Consider the following 19167-nt stretch of genomic DNA (forward strand, 5'->3'; position numbering starts at 1 on the left):
CTCTGGCTGCAGTTCTTTATTGTGTTTTCTTATTTACAACGGGTCATAAATACTCAGCCAGGGGACTGAGAATGCGCAGTCATGTGCACAAGGCTGTCTGCCAGCCCGGTCTCTGCAAGCTGCTCACCGGGGGAGAGAGACAGTCTGAATAACCCTGCTGCTGCCTCCCAGCCTGCGGAAGTGACATATTCAGCTTTTCTCCAAAGCGACTTACAGCTTATCTCACAATTCAGAGTTATAGACTCATGGACACATGGTCCTTGTAGCACAGTGAATTTGTCCAATAGCGCTGTTTTTGCCAGCACACATTACACTGATGAAGAGTCCCTCACCTGTTCCATGTTCCATCTGACTGACAAACTTTTTTGAGTAATGAACCAACTCTTATTCCCAAATTGTGGACAGGTGGTGGTGTAGTGGTTAGGGCTGCTGCTGCCTTTGGACCCAAAGGTCAAAGATTCAATCCCCACCTCTGGCTGCACTACCCTTGAGCAAGGTACTTACCCCAAAATTGCTCCAATAAAATTACCCAGCTGTATACATGGGTGAATAATTATAAGCTTGTGATAACTGTAACCTTAACCTTGTAAGTTACTTTGGAGAAAAGCATCAGATAAATGTAAAGAACTTTGTCAGTAGGGGATCTGTTTTATTTCAAAATGCTCAGCATTTAAGTTTGCATTGACATATCTTTTTTTTTTAATCCTGATAAAAATTGCTTGAGCAGTATAGATACAATTTAGCGACAGAAAAACTGTGTAGTTATGGAGACACTGGAATCAAAATGGACTAAATAAATGTCACATTTTGACAAGTAAGACTAAACAAAAATAAAAGTACAGATAACTTAGCACTAACTGGACAATAAGAGGTCATGACCCCAACAGCAGGAGGCTTTATTGTATAGTCTATGCTGGACCAGTCTGTCGCTGAAGGTTTAGCCATGGTGGTGTGCAGAGGGTGAGAATCACTGTCCATGATGTCTAAGATGGTGTGGAGTCCTTCTGTGTACCACTGACTCCGGAGAGTCTGGCTTAACACCCAGAACCGAGCTAGCCTTTCGAATTAGTCTATTCAGTCTGCTGACATCACCAGTAGGAATGCCACCTCCCAAGGACACCAGTCCACAGTAGACCGCACCAGGTTCTACATACTAGTAGAACATCAGCAACAGCAACCTGTGCACTCCAGAGGACCTGAGCCTCTTCAGAAGGTTATGGTCTCTCTGGCCTTTCATACTCCAGCCTGTTGTTCAAGTGTACCTCCAGATACGTCTTTTCCATCGATAAGTCACTAGACACAAACTACTCTTGGACCTCCTGAAGTCCACCAACAACTCTTTCTTTCCAATGTTGAGCTGCAGGTGGCTTCATTTTCCCCACTCGCACTCCTTCGCCAAGCCTCTGCTCGTCCTGCCCATCCATCTGTCCTCCATCCTCAAGCACTCAGCAGTATTTCCTTAAAATTAAGCTTTAACAGAGCAGGTCCATGCTGTTGCTGATGAAATTCCCAAAATATTGCGACCAATGACTGCATCCAGTGTTCAAATATAAAATAAAACTGGCCAAAATACAAGGGGCGCATTCAGATACCCAGCTGTTCTGTCATTTTCAAAACACGTGTACTTGTTTTGCAAAGTACACAGATTAGTGGTGAAACTGCCACCATCCAGCAGCGCCTCCCCTACCACGTACACACGAAACGCACAGTATACATGTGCACAAGACTATGCAGTGACGTCATGAAAAAAACAAGGTAAACAAGGTCCAGCCAATGCAAAACACATTTCTGTGGAGGCTCTTGAAGGATGCAGGAGATGGACACTTTCATGTGTTCAGAGTAATCTGGGGGTCTCACCTTCTCTTAGAAGAGCCTCGTTGACATTTCATTATGAAATAGCCTGCAAGGAACATTCTTTTGTGTACTTTTACACTTCTGCTGTGTAAACACAGTAGAGTCGAGCTGGAAAAAGGTTATGAAAAGGAAATAAACCCGGGCTGTCTTATCAACGCACCATTTTATTCAAAGCAACCTAGTATTTCACTTGCAACACAAGATGAGAACTAACATTTCATAATTGTGTAATCTTTTGAGAATATTACAAGGGCATGAGCAAGGTTGGCACAAAGTAAGTCTTTTGTGTTTTTTCCTGCAATGCTAGGAGCCCTTTAACCCGTTACAAAAACAAGACGATAAAACAGACTAGGTGTTGGAGATGCACAGAAATACAGAAAATAACTGTTCAGGACATACATGTGATATTCAGAATTTCTTACTAATAACTGATAAATGATAAAGCAGGCAGTTTCAATTTTTTTTATAGTTGACAAAAATTCTCACTGTGTTACAATTTCACACAGAAAAGAGTTAGACTGCGATAGTACTAGAAAAATTAATGTTCAATAGCAGTAAATTTTTTTGCAAACTTCCTCTGTTTTTTCTACAAAATTATATTTATTCTACTCTACAAAAGGATGAGAGCATCATAGTAGCTAATTGAGACAAACTTGGGAAGGCCACTTCCAATTGGGGGGGGTCTTTTAGTATTCTGCTGCACAAACAAACTTTTTTGTCAAGTTGCTATATAGTATACATAGTTTTATTGATCTTCATCCAACATTATGGATTTTCTGAAGTACACAGGAAAAAAATTTCCACGTTGCAGTCAGGGAAATATTCACCAGCCCAGAGTCGGAGAACTGATAAGCAAAGTAAGATTTCCTCAAGTAAAGGTGCTTATTTTCTTCTTGGTACTATGGAACTTGTCCAACATGTTATTTCAGGCTACATCACATCATATTAGCCATTGTGGAAAATTAACTTGCTACTGACATTTTTAACCAGGAAATCGGAACTGTGGAAAGGTGGTACTAACAATTTTGCTGTGTGGTCCTCCGTAGAGTTGCTTTAAAAACAATCTCCATTGAATCCTGAAGTGATACTTAAGGAAAAAGGTGACTAAAAGTGTGGCCCATTGACCGGTAGAGGCAATCAGGTGGTTCATGGACAACTTAACTGAGTTCAGACCCTTTAAAGAGGTCTCACTTTAACTGACTACCACTAGGCCATATTTCATAACCCAAAGATTTTATCTCTTTCTTCCTCAAACTTGTGTTTTCCTGCTTCTACCCAGCTGGCCCTATTTATCCTTAACAGTCTTAATTAGTTCCAATCAGGGCCAGCTGGGCTTCATTAACACAGACCATCTTGGCGTAGGATTGGCCATAAATCATCACGGTGACTGGAAGTCTTGATGTACCTCTGTGTCTCCTTCTGCCACGTGCATTTCCATGCACTCATTACCCCATTGCGTCGAAGTACGCGATGTGCTCAGAAGTTCACAGTTTGAAAGCAGTGGCAGTGTCCTTAAAATGCATATTCTTGAAATCCTACTTGGGCCCGGTTCAGAGGATCATGAGCTATGGGAAGATGCTCACCGGTGACCCTCATCTAGCAGCTCATCCACAGCTATGTGGAAGAGCTGGAAGAGTTCCCAACGGCCCCTTTCTTTTTAAAGTTCATACATTTGTTCAACCTCTTCTCACTCCAATTCAAGCAATGCAAAACTCTTTTTAAAATCATTTTTACACCCATTCATACATGTAATATATGTCTATTTCCAGAGAATGTTCTGTAACTAAATGTCAGGGAGGCATTTTTTTTTTTGCAGCAAAACAAGATTTCTTTTGCAGTGACTTTATTTCTCATGAAATTTGTCTTGAAGGCATTAGACCCAATGAAAGTAATTGTTTGATTTTGGACATATTATAAATGTTTTTCAATTAAACTGAAAGACTTGGAGAATATAAACTGAATGAAATGCTGTCCAAGCCAAAGCATAGTGCATACCATCTGTGCTCCTTGAGGGCATATTTTTACCCTTCAATTCTTGCTGTATACTTGGCACTCACTCATCGTATTAATTACACATTGTATTAATTAAAAAAAAGGAAAAAGGGATCTCAAATTTCACATCGTTCAAATTGTCTTTTTATTCCTCAGATTTAACTTCTGTTGATGACAAAATAAGATATTCTGGCATTTTCATTCTGTATTGACCTTCAGTGCTTATTGTATCAGGAGGGTGCGGTGGCACAGTGGGTTGGACCACAGTCCTGCTCTCCAGTGGGTCTGGGGTTCGAGTCCCGCTTGGGGTGCCTTGTGACGGACTGGCGTCCCGTCCTGGGTGTGTCCCCTCCCCCTCCAGCCTTACGCCCTGAGTTGCCGGGTTGGGCTCCGGTTCCCCGTGACCCCGTATGGGACAAGCGGTTCTGAAAATGTGTGTGTGCTTATTGTATGTGGTATTTTGTGCATAAGGGAGACAAAGCAAGCTCACTGTGCAAAATCAAGTTTGATAAGCAATGAAATAATGTTCATTCAAATAAAATAATGTTCATTAAAGAAAGCACAAATACCTATAGAATGGAGCATCACTAAAGTCTTAAAAAAAAGAACCTTCCCAAGATCCTTGCAATGCAAATTTTTAATGTAAGCAAGATTTAAAATACCTTTGAAAGCCATGGATGTGCTGAAGATATGACCAAAGGAGCGGAAGGAACCTTTCTTGATAATAAATGTACAGTCCTGCTTGCCCTTCAAGCTGCTAAATTAGAGCAGAGGAATAACAATCAGCATACAAATTTATTGAAATGAATGCAAGGGTGGAAGTCATGTAGAAACTGACTACAAAGGGACAGAACTTGGGAAATTCTGGATGAACCATTTTACTGGAACTTGCTCATTAAATTATAATAAGCAGGAATAGGGAAACCTGCTCTTCAGAAATGTTTCCTCACATCTGAATTTAAAGCAAGTATGTATATGGTATTCTAATATTTTTAAACAGGAACAGATGACTGCGGGATCAATTCTGAATGCGGCAGTGCTGAAATCATCCATCTTCCATATTTGCTCCCCGAGCAGAAGCGCTCGGGCTTTGAGTTAAGGCTCGGCTCCGAGGACACGTGCTTCCGCGCTGAGCTCGAAACGGCAGGTGGAAATGCAGAAATTGCTACGGTTTAAGTCGCTCGTAGCAGATGGTCTGCCAGTCTGCTTTGCTTTCAATATCTATCAGCCATGTCTGCTCGGATCACGGCGGCGTCTGAGCAAGAGAACATAATACTCGCTCTCGGAGAACGTTTGAATTGCATCAACTGCCTTTTACATCGCAATCAGAGCCATTGTGCGTGCCTCCAAATGCGTAAAAACTCATGCTGTTCCAATGCTCGGCAAATCGCACAGCCTGAGTAGACTTCAGATTGGCAAACATAATCAAAACCTTTAGCATATTTTGTCATCAAACATAACAGTGAAAACCAACATATAATTATTTGCTGGGACTTAGCAATAACAGAGGAAATGTTTATTTTCTATATTTAGTTTTGTTTTCGCTCTTCATCGGAAAAACTATTGAAAAGACTTTTTTTAAGTTCTCGAAACAGCAAAGCGTACATCCTCGGCTTGCGCTCCAAACGTGAACTCCAAACTGCGCATACTCCGAACACAGGCTTTGTGTTGGGGAAGAAAGAAGCAGCGCTTCTGACTAGAACCAAAGATAAAAAAGAGATGTTTTAATAGAAATCGTGGTTAAGGAGCTTAAAGTACGGACATGTTGTGCTGTGAAAATACAAGTGCTCTCATCTCTAAATTCTATTTGGTCTTTTAATTGAAAAGCACACCCAAGCAGCAAGTCGACATAGGGGAGAGGTTACATGTTCCTTCAAGCATGCAAATTGTTGTGATAAATGTAAATTATTTTAGTCAATTAATATTTCGGTTCCATTTAGATTTTCAATAGTAATCAAACATGCACTGCCACTTGAATGTGAGAGGCTTAAAATTAAAAAAAAAAAAAAAAAAGAAACAATTGTGCACTTACAAATCACACAAATCAGGACCATCAAATATTACTCTGTGCTTGTATATTGAAAGGAATTTAAATTAAATCCTGTACGAATGTTGCAGCCCAACTTTGATCGAGGAATGTTTCAGCCAGTCTTTTGCAAAACAGGGACGTGTTCCACGTGCAAAGAATCGTGTGGTTTCTGTCTGTTCGCAGAAAACATAAACTTAATAAACTTTTATTTATACCTGATAAATTATTTATCTGGCAGCTTGGTAATTTTCCCTGTATCAAGTTAGGGTAATACCCTATACAAGGGTACGACAGCAAGAGGTGGAATTCAAACCTGGGACTCATGAACACAAGGCAACAACTGTAACAGCTGTGTCACCTGCTGCATATATATGCAAATATATTGGTTAACGTGATGCTCGCTCGTTAAAGTGATTATTAAGATTATTAAAAAGAACAAGTGAGTCATTCTGCATACTAATAGGCAATGACACCAAATCGATGTCAGATGAAGAGCTCTGCTCAGGGTGACGTAGGGTTGCCAGACAGAGCAGCTTCCGGAGCCTCTGCTAGTTGTCTGCGGACGTGACCGGAGCGGCTCCGGAACGTTCCAGAGCTCCCGCAAGCATCGAGGCCTTTTGCACGATGAAAGTCAGTAGCGCCCCGTACATCTGAACCTATTAGTACAGCTCTGTTTTTATCTGCTGAGAAATAGCACCTCGCCGTTGCCTGCGATGATGTCCTCCCATTCTATCTCCACTGCGGGTTTACTGCCATCACACCAGTTTCGTCTGCAGCTTCCCCAAAACGTTGCTGAACAGAAACAAATAGAGTGGTATGTGAGAAATGGCAATGGCAGGAAATAGTAGGGCTGCCGGTGTTACTTCCATGGTGACGGCAATCGCAATGTGACAGACGGGGGGGGGGTGTGGTGCGGGGGAGCAACATCAAGAATGAGGTGCAAATGAGAATAGTTTGCTGTGCAAAAAGATATGCGAATATTTAACTGCCACTCCCAAGGTAGTCAGTAACAGGTTAAAGAATTAAACACTTGTGTTTTGTAGCCCAAATCATGCTTGTAATTTTCCATTACATTTATTTATTTAGAGGGGCGCAGTGGCACAGCAGGCTTGACTGGGTCCTGCTCTCCGGTGGGTCTGGGGTTCAAGTCCCGCTTAGGGTGCCTTGCAATGGACTGGCGTCCTGTCCTGGGTGTGTCCCCTCCCCCTCCAGCCTTGCGCCCTGTGTTGCTGGGTTAGGCTCTGGTTCGCTGCAACCCCGCTCAGGACAAGTGGTTTCAGACAATGTGTGTGTGTGATTTATTTATTTAGCAGATGCTTTTCTCCAAAGCGACTTTCACTGAACTCTAGTGTTATGAGCCCACACACCTTATTCACCAAGGTGACTCACACTGCTAGATACACTACTTACACTGGGTCACTCATCTATACATCAGTGGAACACACTCTCTGGGTGAACCTGAACAGCATGTCTTTGGACTGTGGGAGGAAACCCGAGTACCCAGAGCAAACCCCCACAGGCATAAGGAGAACATGCAAACTCCACACAGACTGAGCAGCTATTGAACCCACATCCTCTCGCACCATCCAGGCTACTCACTGTGCCGCCCCATTAAATGATTTAAGTAACAGGTGTGTCCATAATAATCACATCATGTCCTCTCATCAGGTTCTAAACATGTTACAACACTTGATCAGTTTGAACAGAAACTTGGCTGTACGCAGATTTTGCTTTAATATTTGAATTTGCATACTGCTCTTTTAAAAAATATGATTGGTCATGCTGCTCATATTAGCATATGCAGTTGCAAAAAGCACAAATGTTTTTTTTTTTTTCCAAAAAGTTATGAAAAACTGCCAGAGAAATTGGAGAATTACACTTCTTATTTATTCGGTTCTCTGTTTCGTTAAATTTATTTTCTAGCCTCAGATGCTCTTTGGATAGTTACTTATCATGATTTGCAAGGCCTCACTTTAGTAAGGTAGTTGTGATGCAGAAGAAACCCACACTTTCTCCTTCCATTGGTGAAAATTCAGGCCCACAGTGCCCCCTGTTGAACAAACATTGACATATTTCATACTCTTATTAAATCCTCTGCTCTGAGATTAACTGTCGCTTTTGAAACAGCTCGAGTCTGCTGCCTATCTTAGCCCTGATAATTTTCACATGGCTCAAAGTACGTAAAAAAAAAAAAAAAAAATCAAACAAGCTACTTGCTAGTTTCTCTTTCTTGAGACAACATTGTGTGCGGTCGCTGTGCTGAAGGACGGCGAGACGAACATGCCTCTTCAGTGTTGCGTAAAGCTTGCGGAAACCTTTCAAGCGTTCAGAATTCTCTGTCATATTTATTTTGCAGTAATATTAGTTACTTTCATTGAACTGTGACCCTGTGGGAAGACAGGTTGTTAAGATCCCCCCCCAAGTGGGACATCACTGGACAGGGGACAGGAGTGGGTGAGGTGGCAAAGGAGTGTCATGAGCGACACATGCAGGACTGTGGAAAATATGCTAACTTATCTTTTAATGTTATATATGTTTTCAGTGTAACTTTCTCTGTCTTTGCAAAGAAATGCCCTTTCCCAGTGTTCTTGGCACTTCATTTCATACCTTTAAAGACATTTTGACAATTTGGCCCAAGGATTATCATGATATCAAGAAATCAAATTCATATGATCACTGCCTATGTCTTTCACTCCGCAATGCACACAGACATAATGCAGCTAGAGGCTCTGTGCAGTATTATTAACAAATGTTTGATGCTAGATGATCAAAATTTGCTTGAATAAAACTTTAATTCATAGATGTTATATGAAAAAGCTATATAATTCCCTAAGCTATTATATGGTTTTTTTTGTCGCGGAGAAACTTCTCTTAATGTAATGCATAAATTGTACTTCTGCTGAGATGTAAGTCGCTTTGGACAAAAGCATCTGCTAAATGAATAAATGTAAATATAATGTAAATGTAGAAACCTATTATATAGGGATGATTGTACTGTACTTTATTTGTGATTTACAGGTTGCTGTTGAATGCAAAGTGGTGGTCTAATATTTATTTCTCAAACTTTCATTGACAAATTCTGTTTGATTACTCATTGTTTTTTCTCTAGTAAATGTACAGAAAGTACACTTGATTCTAAAAAGAAGGTCAATAAGCATGACAGTTTGCACTGTCTAATGCAAAGAAAGGATCTTTCTAGTCCCAAATGTGGCCAGGCTCTGGCTATTGTAAGTGGTGGTCTTGTGGCTGGACTGGGAATTTCTCATGAGTTTCTTGATCCCAGATGATCATTCTTTAATTTCACCTTTAATTTTGTAGATAACAATCCATAATCCTACATTGGGCATTTAAATCCCACTTACATTTAGGTTTACGTTAATTCATTTAGCTGACATTTTTCCCCAAAGCAACTGACAATGTTGCTTTGAAGAAAAGGTGGGATTGGAACCTGTGACGTTTTCTTTTTTTTGGTCCAAAGGCAGTGCCTCTAACCCCTTGAGAAATGATGTAAGATCACTGTATACATAGAAGGTTTCATGAAGCTCACACTTCCTAAAACTAAAGCTTTTTCCCCATTATGTTACACATCCAAATCACTGAGTCAAAACAGCCAAAATGATAAATATTATATCTATATGCTAATATAAGTACAAATGAAGCAGTGTGTATGCTAGTAACTCCCCAGTGGGTCCTGTCCCCTGTTATGACCACTAAGAGGCAGCAGCCAGTAACTTCAGCACAGAGAATTCATGAGTACTTTGATACTAGTTGTGAAATTATCGCTAACATTTATTTATCTGACATCTTTGTCCAGGGCTACTTACAGCATTAAATGATCTACTTTAAAATGGTTTACCTATTTTTTCAATAGGGTATTCTTACAGTGTCAGTTCAGGGTAAGACTCTTGGTCAAGGACATTGAGACAGGATGTGGGATTGGAACCAATAACGTTCAGATTACAACAGTCCTACTGTCCCCAGCAATGACAATACCGACTATCATTTAAAACACAGCAGACTTACACATTTACCCTGAGTGCAGAGAGCACTTGTTCTGAAATGTTTCGATTAATTGTACTCCTGATTATATAAGTCTTCCAGTGATGTGCTATAAATTCCAGTTATGATCTGATTTGAAAGCGCAGCAGGAAATGCCTCCAGAGGGAGGACTGTCAGACGTATAGAATGCGAGTTGCCCTGGGGAGAGGCAAGACAAGCAGTGAGAAATCTGTGGATTATTATTCTTGGGATATAGAAGAGAATAACTAGATGTTTCCAGATACCTACACAGCAGGCAGTCATGTACTGCTGTGAGTCCTATTATGGATGTTTCCACATTGTAATGGCATTGTTTTGAACTGCCAGATAGAGTCAACTTGACAACTGCTCTATTATATTGCAGTATTAATGTGAAGATACAATAAATATAACAGGGCGGTAATTCATAGATAGCTAACAATGTAACCTAACGACAAGAAACAAAAAATACTGTATTACATAACATCCGTATCTGTCATATGGCACATAAAGAGCTGCTGAATCACTGATAAATTTATATACTTATGACCTTGACATATAAAAAGATACTTTCAAGACTTGGCATTCAAATGATCTAACAATTACGTATCTAGTTCTAGCACTTTCTTCCATTATACGTCTACCGTAGACTAATATTGTTGTCATTTTATAGTGACAGCAATAATAATGTAATTGTTCAGTTGCATCCTCTAAACTTCATATTCTTCGTATTTGTTTTTACGGATTTGTGACGATTTCATAGCGGCAGGATTAATCCTTCTGTTGAGATAATGAGGGGAAAAATAAGTTTTACTTAGGGCTTTACTCTCAGGGAAGGCAAGGATCCGCACCTTTTCCCCTCAGCGCTGCTGAATAGTCTACCTACAACCTCAGAAACCATGCTTCACTTTTTTTTTTTTTTTTTTTTTTAAAAAGTTATGAAGTAATGACAAAAGTCCGAGAAATATGCATTAGAGACTTTTAAGGCTCTTAAATCAGCGTGGGAGACTTTCTTTATGGCCCCGTGGTTAACTTAATCTGCACCGCCCATGGCAACTTGGATGGGCTGTGCAAAAGTGGACGAGCGCCGAGCTCCGAAGAGGAGGAGGAGAAGCTGAGGAGAACCTGAAGAGTTCGAGAGCAGCGGTGTAGGGAAGGCGACCGCGAGAAGAACCTGCGGAAACACTCTGACGAGACCCTGAGGAGCTCGAGATGAACGGTGGAGGGGACGGAACCCGCGAGGAGACCCTGGCCTGAAGCAACAGGCGCTTCGGTGACTTCCCACGGTCATTTGGTGTCGAGTCTTCAGGGTTCACCGCCTTCGATGTCCGTCGCGTACAACCTATGTAAAAAGTGAAGCGGTGCACGCGCCTTGCCGTCTGCAGCCATTTTTGCTGACGGCTGCGGTTATCGCCGCCGTTTGCGCGAAGCCGGCGGAGCGAACTCGCGGCCGAAATGTAAGACACAAAGGCTCGAGGCTGGGGGGTGGGCTCCTTCCTGAGGTGGATGCGCGCGCGCGCGCGCGGGGAGCGGGAGCAGCAGCAGCGGCGGCGCAGCTACAGCTGCCGACTTTCGTCTTGCTTGACTACTTTGAGCGAAGCGGTTCTGAAAAGTGACCCGACGGACTGGAACCGAGCGCGGCGTACGTTTTATATGAGAAAAGCGCTGGAAATAATCTTATTACAAATGAAAAGTAATCTCTGAATAGGACTTTTTTTTGTCGTCGGCCGCCCCGCGTAAACCATGTCTGCGGTGGTGCGCACTCTCAGCCGCTGCCTGCTGCCGGCGGAGGCGAGTCGCGAGCGCAGCGGCAGCAAGGAGCGCAGCCGGGCGCGGGACGCGGAGCGGGAGCGCGAGGCGAGGCGCAGGAGCCGCGAGATCGACGCCATGCTGGCGCGCGAGAGGCGCTGCGTGCGGCGCCTCGTGAAGATCCTGCTGCTCGGAGCCGGAGAGAGCGGCAAATCCACCTTCCTCAAGCAAATGAGGATCATCCACGGCAAGGAGTTCGATCAGAAAGCCTTGGTGGACTTTCGCGACACCATCTTCGAGAACATTATCAAGGTAATATTCCTCACAAAAATTCAAAAAAATGTGAGGGGAAGGGAAGAGAAAAAAAAAAAAAAAAAAAAAAAGCCCCAACGGAATGCAGAGTGCAGGGCACTTTTCCTAGTGGGACTGACGGGCTTGGAACCCATTCCCAAGCCCAGTTTCCAAGTCCGGGCTGGTCCTGGAAGAAAGCACAGCGTGAGCATGGTAAAACTGGTGCTCAGGTGTCCCAATGGCCCGGACACACCTGCCCACAATTCATTCGGTGATGCACCTGAACCCCGGGTGGGGACCGGAACCCTTACGCACCTGGAAATCCCTACTAACGCCTGGCAGTCGGTGACACGTTGATTAGAGCTGTTCTCTCGCAGCCTGAAGGCCATGGGTTCAAATCCCATTCACGCTGTAGTCAGTTTGATCCTGGTACTTGCCTTAAATAACAGTATCTAGATTAGAGGTTATATGTGAAGGTAGTTTTACCGTATTATGACGCGTGACGTCGGTGAAATGGGGCACAAAGTCGTCTCTGAGGTCAGGTGGTGGACCAGGCTTGGGGTCACGCCGCGAGGTCATCGTGGCGGCTCACAGCCGAGCAGCGAAACTGTACTTCGGACGGTCGTGCGCGCTGTAACCATAATGCCAGCGCCCCTGTGAGACGGTGTAAAGGAGCAGCGCGGCGAAACCTTAACTACTACGTTTGCGTGCGGCGGAGCCATAAAAACTGGAAAAGCGCAGGCGGGTCTATGAACTTCCAGGAGAACTGGGTCTCCCCTCTGCCCAGTTCCTTTATTTCACGTTCAGAAGTCAGACGTGGTGAAATACAGTTGGAGCACCTTGGCCACGTTTCCAGCGAGATTGTACATATCGCGGAAGCGATCAGATTGAATGGCCAACTATTTCGTAATCTGGGCAATTTGGTAATGATTATTAGACAAGTCGGGGCTGTGGAAAACACGTTCGGCGAAGATAAATCTGTTTTCTTTGGACGTGCGTGCGTGGGCCAGCGCGGTGCGGCGTTCCAAGTCCGGGGGATCATTACGGATGCTGCTTTCGGTTTTGGTTTGTTACTTTTTATTGCGCGTTTCAGGAAAACCTGCATAAACAAACCTCCTCTTGAAATAAAACGGATTAATTACCTTTGTTACTTTTCTGCGGGAGTCGTGAACTGGAGCGTTAACTGGATTACGCTGGATCTGAGCAGCTTTCCTTAAACGGTGCGATAACGTAATGCGTGTTTTCTGTTGGTTTTACCGCTACGGTCAGTTTACTAGAGAAAGTAATCGAAAAAATGAAAGGGCACAGCTGAGTAGGCCTTCAGAATTACGGCGATTAACAATGTTTTGCTAAGGGGTCAAAGCCGTTTTGCAGCTGGCGACGTAGCGTTCGACAACGTGAAGCGGTAGTATGAAGGTCCTGGGTTGTAATCCGCGCTTCTGCAGTCGAACCCCTTATTCTGGTACAGACACACACACACACACACATTTTCAGAACCGCTTGTCCCATACGGGGTAACGGGGAACCGGAGCCTAATCCGGCAACACAGGGCGTAAGGCCGGAGGGGGAGGGGACACACCCAGGACGGGACGCCAGTCCGTCGCAAGGCACCCCAAGCGGGACTTGAACCCCAGACCCACCGGACAGCAGGACTGCGGTCCAACTCACTGCGCCACCGCACCCCCTCCCTTATTCTGGTACTTGCCCACAATTGATGCAGTACGAATGCCCTCCTGTTTAGATGAGTAAATCGCTGTAAGTCACCTTGAGTAAAAGTGACATGTAAGCAATGGACGTTAACATAATGTTTGTATGTGAAAAGTTTAAACAGGCGATAAGGGCTTAGAAAACTGGTCAGATATGCTACATCCATGCTTTTCATCAGTTCTGAAGGCAGTACTCTCTGCCTGGTTTGGATTGTTCTTGGCTCTCATGAACTTTGTCCAAATAACGAAGTTCCAGAAATCCACGCGCTTGCGTTGCCATGTGAACGACTGGACGTGCCTTGAATCGCTAGGCTGTTTATAGTAGGTTTGCCTTGTGTTGTGCTTTGCGGGGCAGCATCGTCAGCCTTCGAGCCAAGAGTGCATTCCTCTTCCTCTACGGGATAATTAGTTGTATTCATCCTCACACTCTGAATGATGACAATGATGATGGTGATCTCTGGTTTCTTCCAGATGGAGTCCCTTTTAGATTCCATTGTGTTAGAGGCTGGTGACTCATTGGGCTTAATTAATGGGAAGGCAGTCTGGAAAGCGGGAAGCCCCTGGTGCTGTGTTGAGAAAAGAGCCCAATTTAGAAAAAAGCTTTCTTTCCCATGAACCAACTGCTTCTCGCCACTGGTGACAACCTCTCCTTAAGTGTGTATGTGGATGGCACAGAGAATTGCTGACCTATCTGGCCTCTCTGTTACAAGGGAGCACACATTTCATTTCAATATTTAGAAGACTCAAGCTCTCCATCAAAAGTACCGTTACACGTGTGTTACTTTTCCAGCTGATGGAGTTTTTTAATATGACCATAATTAATGGTCAGGGCATTTCTACAGTAGGTCTCATAATTAGCCAGGTTTCTGCTTTTAGGCCGGAAGGTTTGTTTACCATTTAAGTTAGAAGGCAAAATAAAGTGGATAAATTCTGCAGGAATTTGAAATATCAGCAAAATTTTTCACAAATAGAAAGTTAAAGACCTTGGTGCTGAGGTGAGAGTCAGGATGAATCAGACAGTGTAATAATAAATTGTGTCCCTCAGGTGTACAGATGTGTCAACTGTGTCACATGGTCAGTTTTGTTCTGTAGCCCCCTCCCTTCCTGGAATTGAATAGCATGACTGTTGGAGGGGGTTCAAACTTAGTTCCTCATAGATGTAAAAAAAAATAAAGTATCTATTGAAATAAAAATGTGTAACTTATCCCATAGTTAGTTGCTGGTGTTTTGAACTGTTTTTCTTGAAGAGAAAAAAATGGGGAAAATACGTTAAATTAGTACTGATAAATATTCATTAGGTTACGTGAGCATTACAGACAATGCAAGTTGTATAAAGCATTAGCTTTTCATTAATTCTTCATTAGACTAAGTGTAAAATCTCAGCTCTAATTCAACATGCTTGTTGGCCACTCTGAAATGAGTTTAGCATCCTTGGTTTCAACTGTTTTTTTTGTGTCCATCAATATTACTTTAAGGGTAATAATATGAATTTATTGAGATATTTGGTTTGCTGATTGGAAATTTAGAGGTGTTGTAAGCTTTTTCTCATATAAAAGGCATAAAGGTTTACTTAACAAGACATATTTTGTCTGAATTATTAAATTAACAGACCAGTGGTCAATTTTTTTTTTAAATGACTTTATTAATCCTTTTAGTGATGTAATTTTAGACACATCCAAGATCATGTAGGTGGTTGAGGAGGCGGCATTTTGTTTCCACTTGGACCTGTTTTGAACCTGTTTGCAGTACAGACGGTTAATAGAGAGGGATAAACTACCTCATCGACAAATGGAGCTCCAACTCTGCACTTCACCCCTGGAGAGGGTGTTTTGGCTGAAGAACCTCACAGCGGAGTCCTATCCCTGCTCGCACGCTGGCCGCAGGCTTTCGTCATCACATATAGCCGCCGCACACATATGCACACCATGTGTTCTGTGAGCTGACATATCTGATTCTTTAATTACCATAATCTTTTCCCCTTGTCATTTATAGACAATAACAGGGCCAGAAATGTGGAAGCTTTTTTTCGCCTCTGCATGGAAGAACACGTGGTGGTACCGTAGGGTCTATTAAGTAATGTATCTTAAGGTCAGCTTGGTTTGTAGCAGAAAGATGCAACCTTTTGATGAAAGGCATCTTTTCTGAGCAGTCCGCTCATAGCCGATTGAAACAACAAGTATTCTTTTTGTTTTTCCATCACTTGACTTTCATATCATCTCTTCGAATCAGTTCTTCGGCAACGCTTTTAACGTCTGTTCCGTGAACATTTTGTGTTTATTTCACTTTCCGAAGCGCTGCAAACCTTGATCGTGATTACGAACTTCTGGTTTGTGCTGTGTTACTCGTGGCCTACCTTTTATTAGATACTTTTTACGTTTTGTCCATGCTAGAAATATAAGCATGGTATGTCGAGTATGTTAGCGCTCTGTGTGCTTCAGTAGGATAGTCCCAATTTACAATAAACAGCAGGTGATTAATAGTGCGTGCTAAATCTGTATTTGGTTGACAGTCATTGTTATTCTGGTTCAATTTCAGTATGTTGTAACTTCTGGTGTAAGGCTTTTGTTTTGATGAAGTGATCAATGAAAAGGAAAGGTGGTAGTGTGCGGCGAATAAAAGCACGCTTTGCTGGCAGTGAGGATGAAAAAGTGCGCACTTGCCAATTTTTTTTGCACGTTTCTGCCTCGGCAGAGACTGATTGTAATGCTATTTGAGCTTTGAGTGAACAGAGATGAGGCTATTTGTATGAGATTTGTGTGATCGTGACGACTGCTCTGTCTGGCTACAATGGATTGTAATTACCTAACTTAGCTCTCTCGGATTTTCAAGCTTGTGAATATCAGCTTTCTCTGTATCATGTCTTTGAGCGCTTGTCAAAGACGGCAAGGAAATGGATGCACACACCAGCACAGATTTTCACATGTGACGAAGTTCATTCCATTGTGCTGCATTTGATACAATGCAGTGTTTTCCGCATCTTCGGTGCGACTGTTTTCATCACGTAGCTGTCAGCCGTGCCAAAAAACTCAAAGGTCTGATGGACAGTTGGGAGGGGGGGGGGGATGTGCTTCAGATAACTTCTTGTGTTCAGTGTTTCTTTAAAATGTATAACGCATGTAATGTATGACAAAAACGTACTTGGAACAGGAACATGCAAGTCCAGAGGTGAATGCTGAGGATTCTGCCTGGCTTCAGTGAAGGTTAGTTCACTTGGAGTGTGCAGAAAAAGTCAACGTTTGGACAACATGATGCAACACCGAGGATGACGGAATGTGTCATATTTAAAAGCCCCGAAGGCAAGAGAAAGCGCCTGTAGCTGAAAACCAGACATGAGTGATTATGGGAAATTGGAGATTGTTTTGTCAGGGGTCAAGTGTAAGCGACTGAGGTCTGTCGGAAACCAGTTGCTGAAGTTCAGTCATCCTTAAATGGCAAATTGACCCCACTGGGTTCCGCAGGGTTCTTCGGACTTCTTTTTTTGGAAAAAAGACTGAAATAAAGGAACTAGGCATAAGGGAGACTCGGTCCTCCTGTAGGTTCGCGGAGTGGTTTGTGGGTGAGGCTTGTTTGTTTTCCTTCTCTTAGCGATAGAGAAAAGCACTCCTGACTGAACATCTGACCTCGTAAACTGATTCCCAGAACGAATGCCTCCATAATTTTCACAGCAGCTGCTTCTTGGAGGAGAAATCCAGAACATTACCCTGTCCCCCCCCCCCCCCCTCCACACTTCCTGTCCTGGCTGGGGGTTGCTTTGAGCTTTTTTGACTTTGTCATCACCTAGATAATGAGTGTGGTATCTACTTCAGCAAAACACACATCTCGGAGGGACCGTGAACAAACAGAGATTTTGAAAACTTTGACAGCCAGGCTGTGGCACCATCCAGCACACCAGAAAAAAAAAAAAGGCGTTCTATCTCGTGCTGAGGAACGTGATGTTTCTTAACAGTAATCAGCAGCTACTAGTCAACAATTTTGGTGATTTAGTAAGTGTGCGAATGATTTAGAACGTTTTGATAAAGTGCATTTTTATCAAGTGGTTACTTCAGGCACCCTGATCTTACCCGTTTTTTTTTTTTGACCATTTCATCACTGTCCAGCTTCATGTCAACTCTCTTTAAATTGCGTTGGCCTGAGACATGGATGAACCATCATAGCAAGGCAAAGGAAGATGTAAATCGACGCAATAGGCTTACAGTTAACAACAAGACCGTTAACTTCCAGGAATCACCGTCTCCTTCTTGAATAGTTGTTGGTGAGACGGCCTCACGTGGCTCTGGTTTAGCGCCAGCATCGGGTGTATGTGGTTATTGGAGATAAATCGCTGGTGTGGCCAAGTGTTTCTGGCGCGTTGCACTGTTTGAGCTTGGCAGCGCACAGACAAGGCCTTGTTCCCGATTAGCTATGTTTACTCTGCCGTCAGACAGCTCCTCTCGTCTCGTCAGACCGTCCAACTTACACGCCTGCTTGGACGAATCATCGGTTCACTTGCGTGATCTTGTCAGGAGGATGAGTAATGTGGTTTTCACCTTACACACGGTTAAAACTTTGCCTGGTAGCCCCAACAACCCTAATCACACTCTTCTCTAGTTTACCTTCCACCTGAAAAAGACATTCCTGTCACATTCCTTATTATTTTTTTTTTTTTATACGTAGAGCAATCCTGTTATGTCGGAGTCTTACGCTTTGCTGAAAATATTCATTCAGATGTTTAATTATTTGTTAAATTTAAGGTTTTGATGAGTCATACTTGTTAAAGAGCTTCAATAAAATTTTTTTTTCTAACTTGTATGGCAAAAATTAAAAATTGTGCTAAAGTAAGTTACAGGGATGTCTAGTAGTGTAGTGGTTAGAACTGCTGTGTTTAGACCCAAAGGTTGTAGGTTCAAATCTCACCTTTGGCTGTAATCTGTCTGAGCAAGGTACTTACTCTGAAATTGCTCCACTAAAACTATTCAGCTGTATAAAGGGGTAAATAATTGTATGTATATTAACATTCTAAAAAGCCCTTTGGGGAATGAAGTGTCAGCTAAATGTAAACTAGTATCTCATGTTGTTATTGCATGTCTTTCCCAAAATGACAAATCAGAGCTGTCCTCAGTTTGCTGTGTTGGATGTGGAGACAGAGAGACATTCCTCTCCCCAGGGTTTCGTGTGTGATGGACCGGAGAGCCGGGTGTACTGCGTCGTCAGTGGGTCTTGTGCTGGACTCGGCGAGAGGAAACACTGGACCTCGCGGCTGACCTCCAGCAATGACTCTGCGTTGAGTCACAGTGCCCCCCTCCCCAGCCTCGCTCAAGTCCTCTCCCTTGGTCCCCCTGGGCATTGCCTAGTGAAGCTCAGGAGGACTGGAGCCTTCCGTTCCCAGATAGAGCGCTGAGGAAGTAGGTGAAAGGTCATTGCTGGCCTGTGAAGGCCCGGATTGGAATTGGTGGCAGCCGGGGGGGTTGGTCACACACTAGAGACCAAACAAAATGCTGCAGGAGTGGGTGGCGGTCCTCTGGAAAGCCCCTCTCTTGCGATGGATGGAAA

At 43.1% G+C, this 19167-nt stretch overlaps 1 protein-coding gene across 1 annotated transcript in view; it reads left to right on the top strand.

Moving 5' to 3' along the window:
* Positions 1–8801: 8801 nt before the first annotated feature.
* LOC108927048 (guanine nucleotide-binding protein subunit alpha-12) overlaps positions 8802–19167 on the top strand; it is a 41156-nt gene continuing 30790 nt past the window's right edge. The window contains exon 1 of the mRNA XM_018740078.2: positions 8802–11953. Coding sequence (XP_018595594.2) covers positions 11636–11953 — 318 coding nt within the window. The 5' untranslated portion in view covers positions 8802–11635. The remainder of the gene's footprint in view (positions 11954–19167) is intronic.

The sequence above is a fragment of the Scleropages formosus genome, chromosome 20, assembly GCF_900964775.1.
Source record: "Scleropages formosus chromosome 20, fSclFor1.1, whole genome shotgun sequence".
In the NCBI taxonomy this organism is placed as follows: Eukaryota; Metazoa; Chordata; class Actinopteri; order Osteoglossiformes; family Osteoglossidae; genus Scleropages; species Scleropages formosus.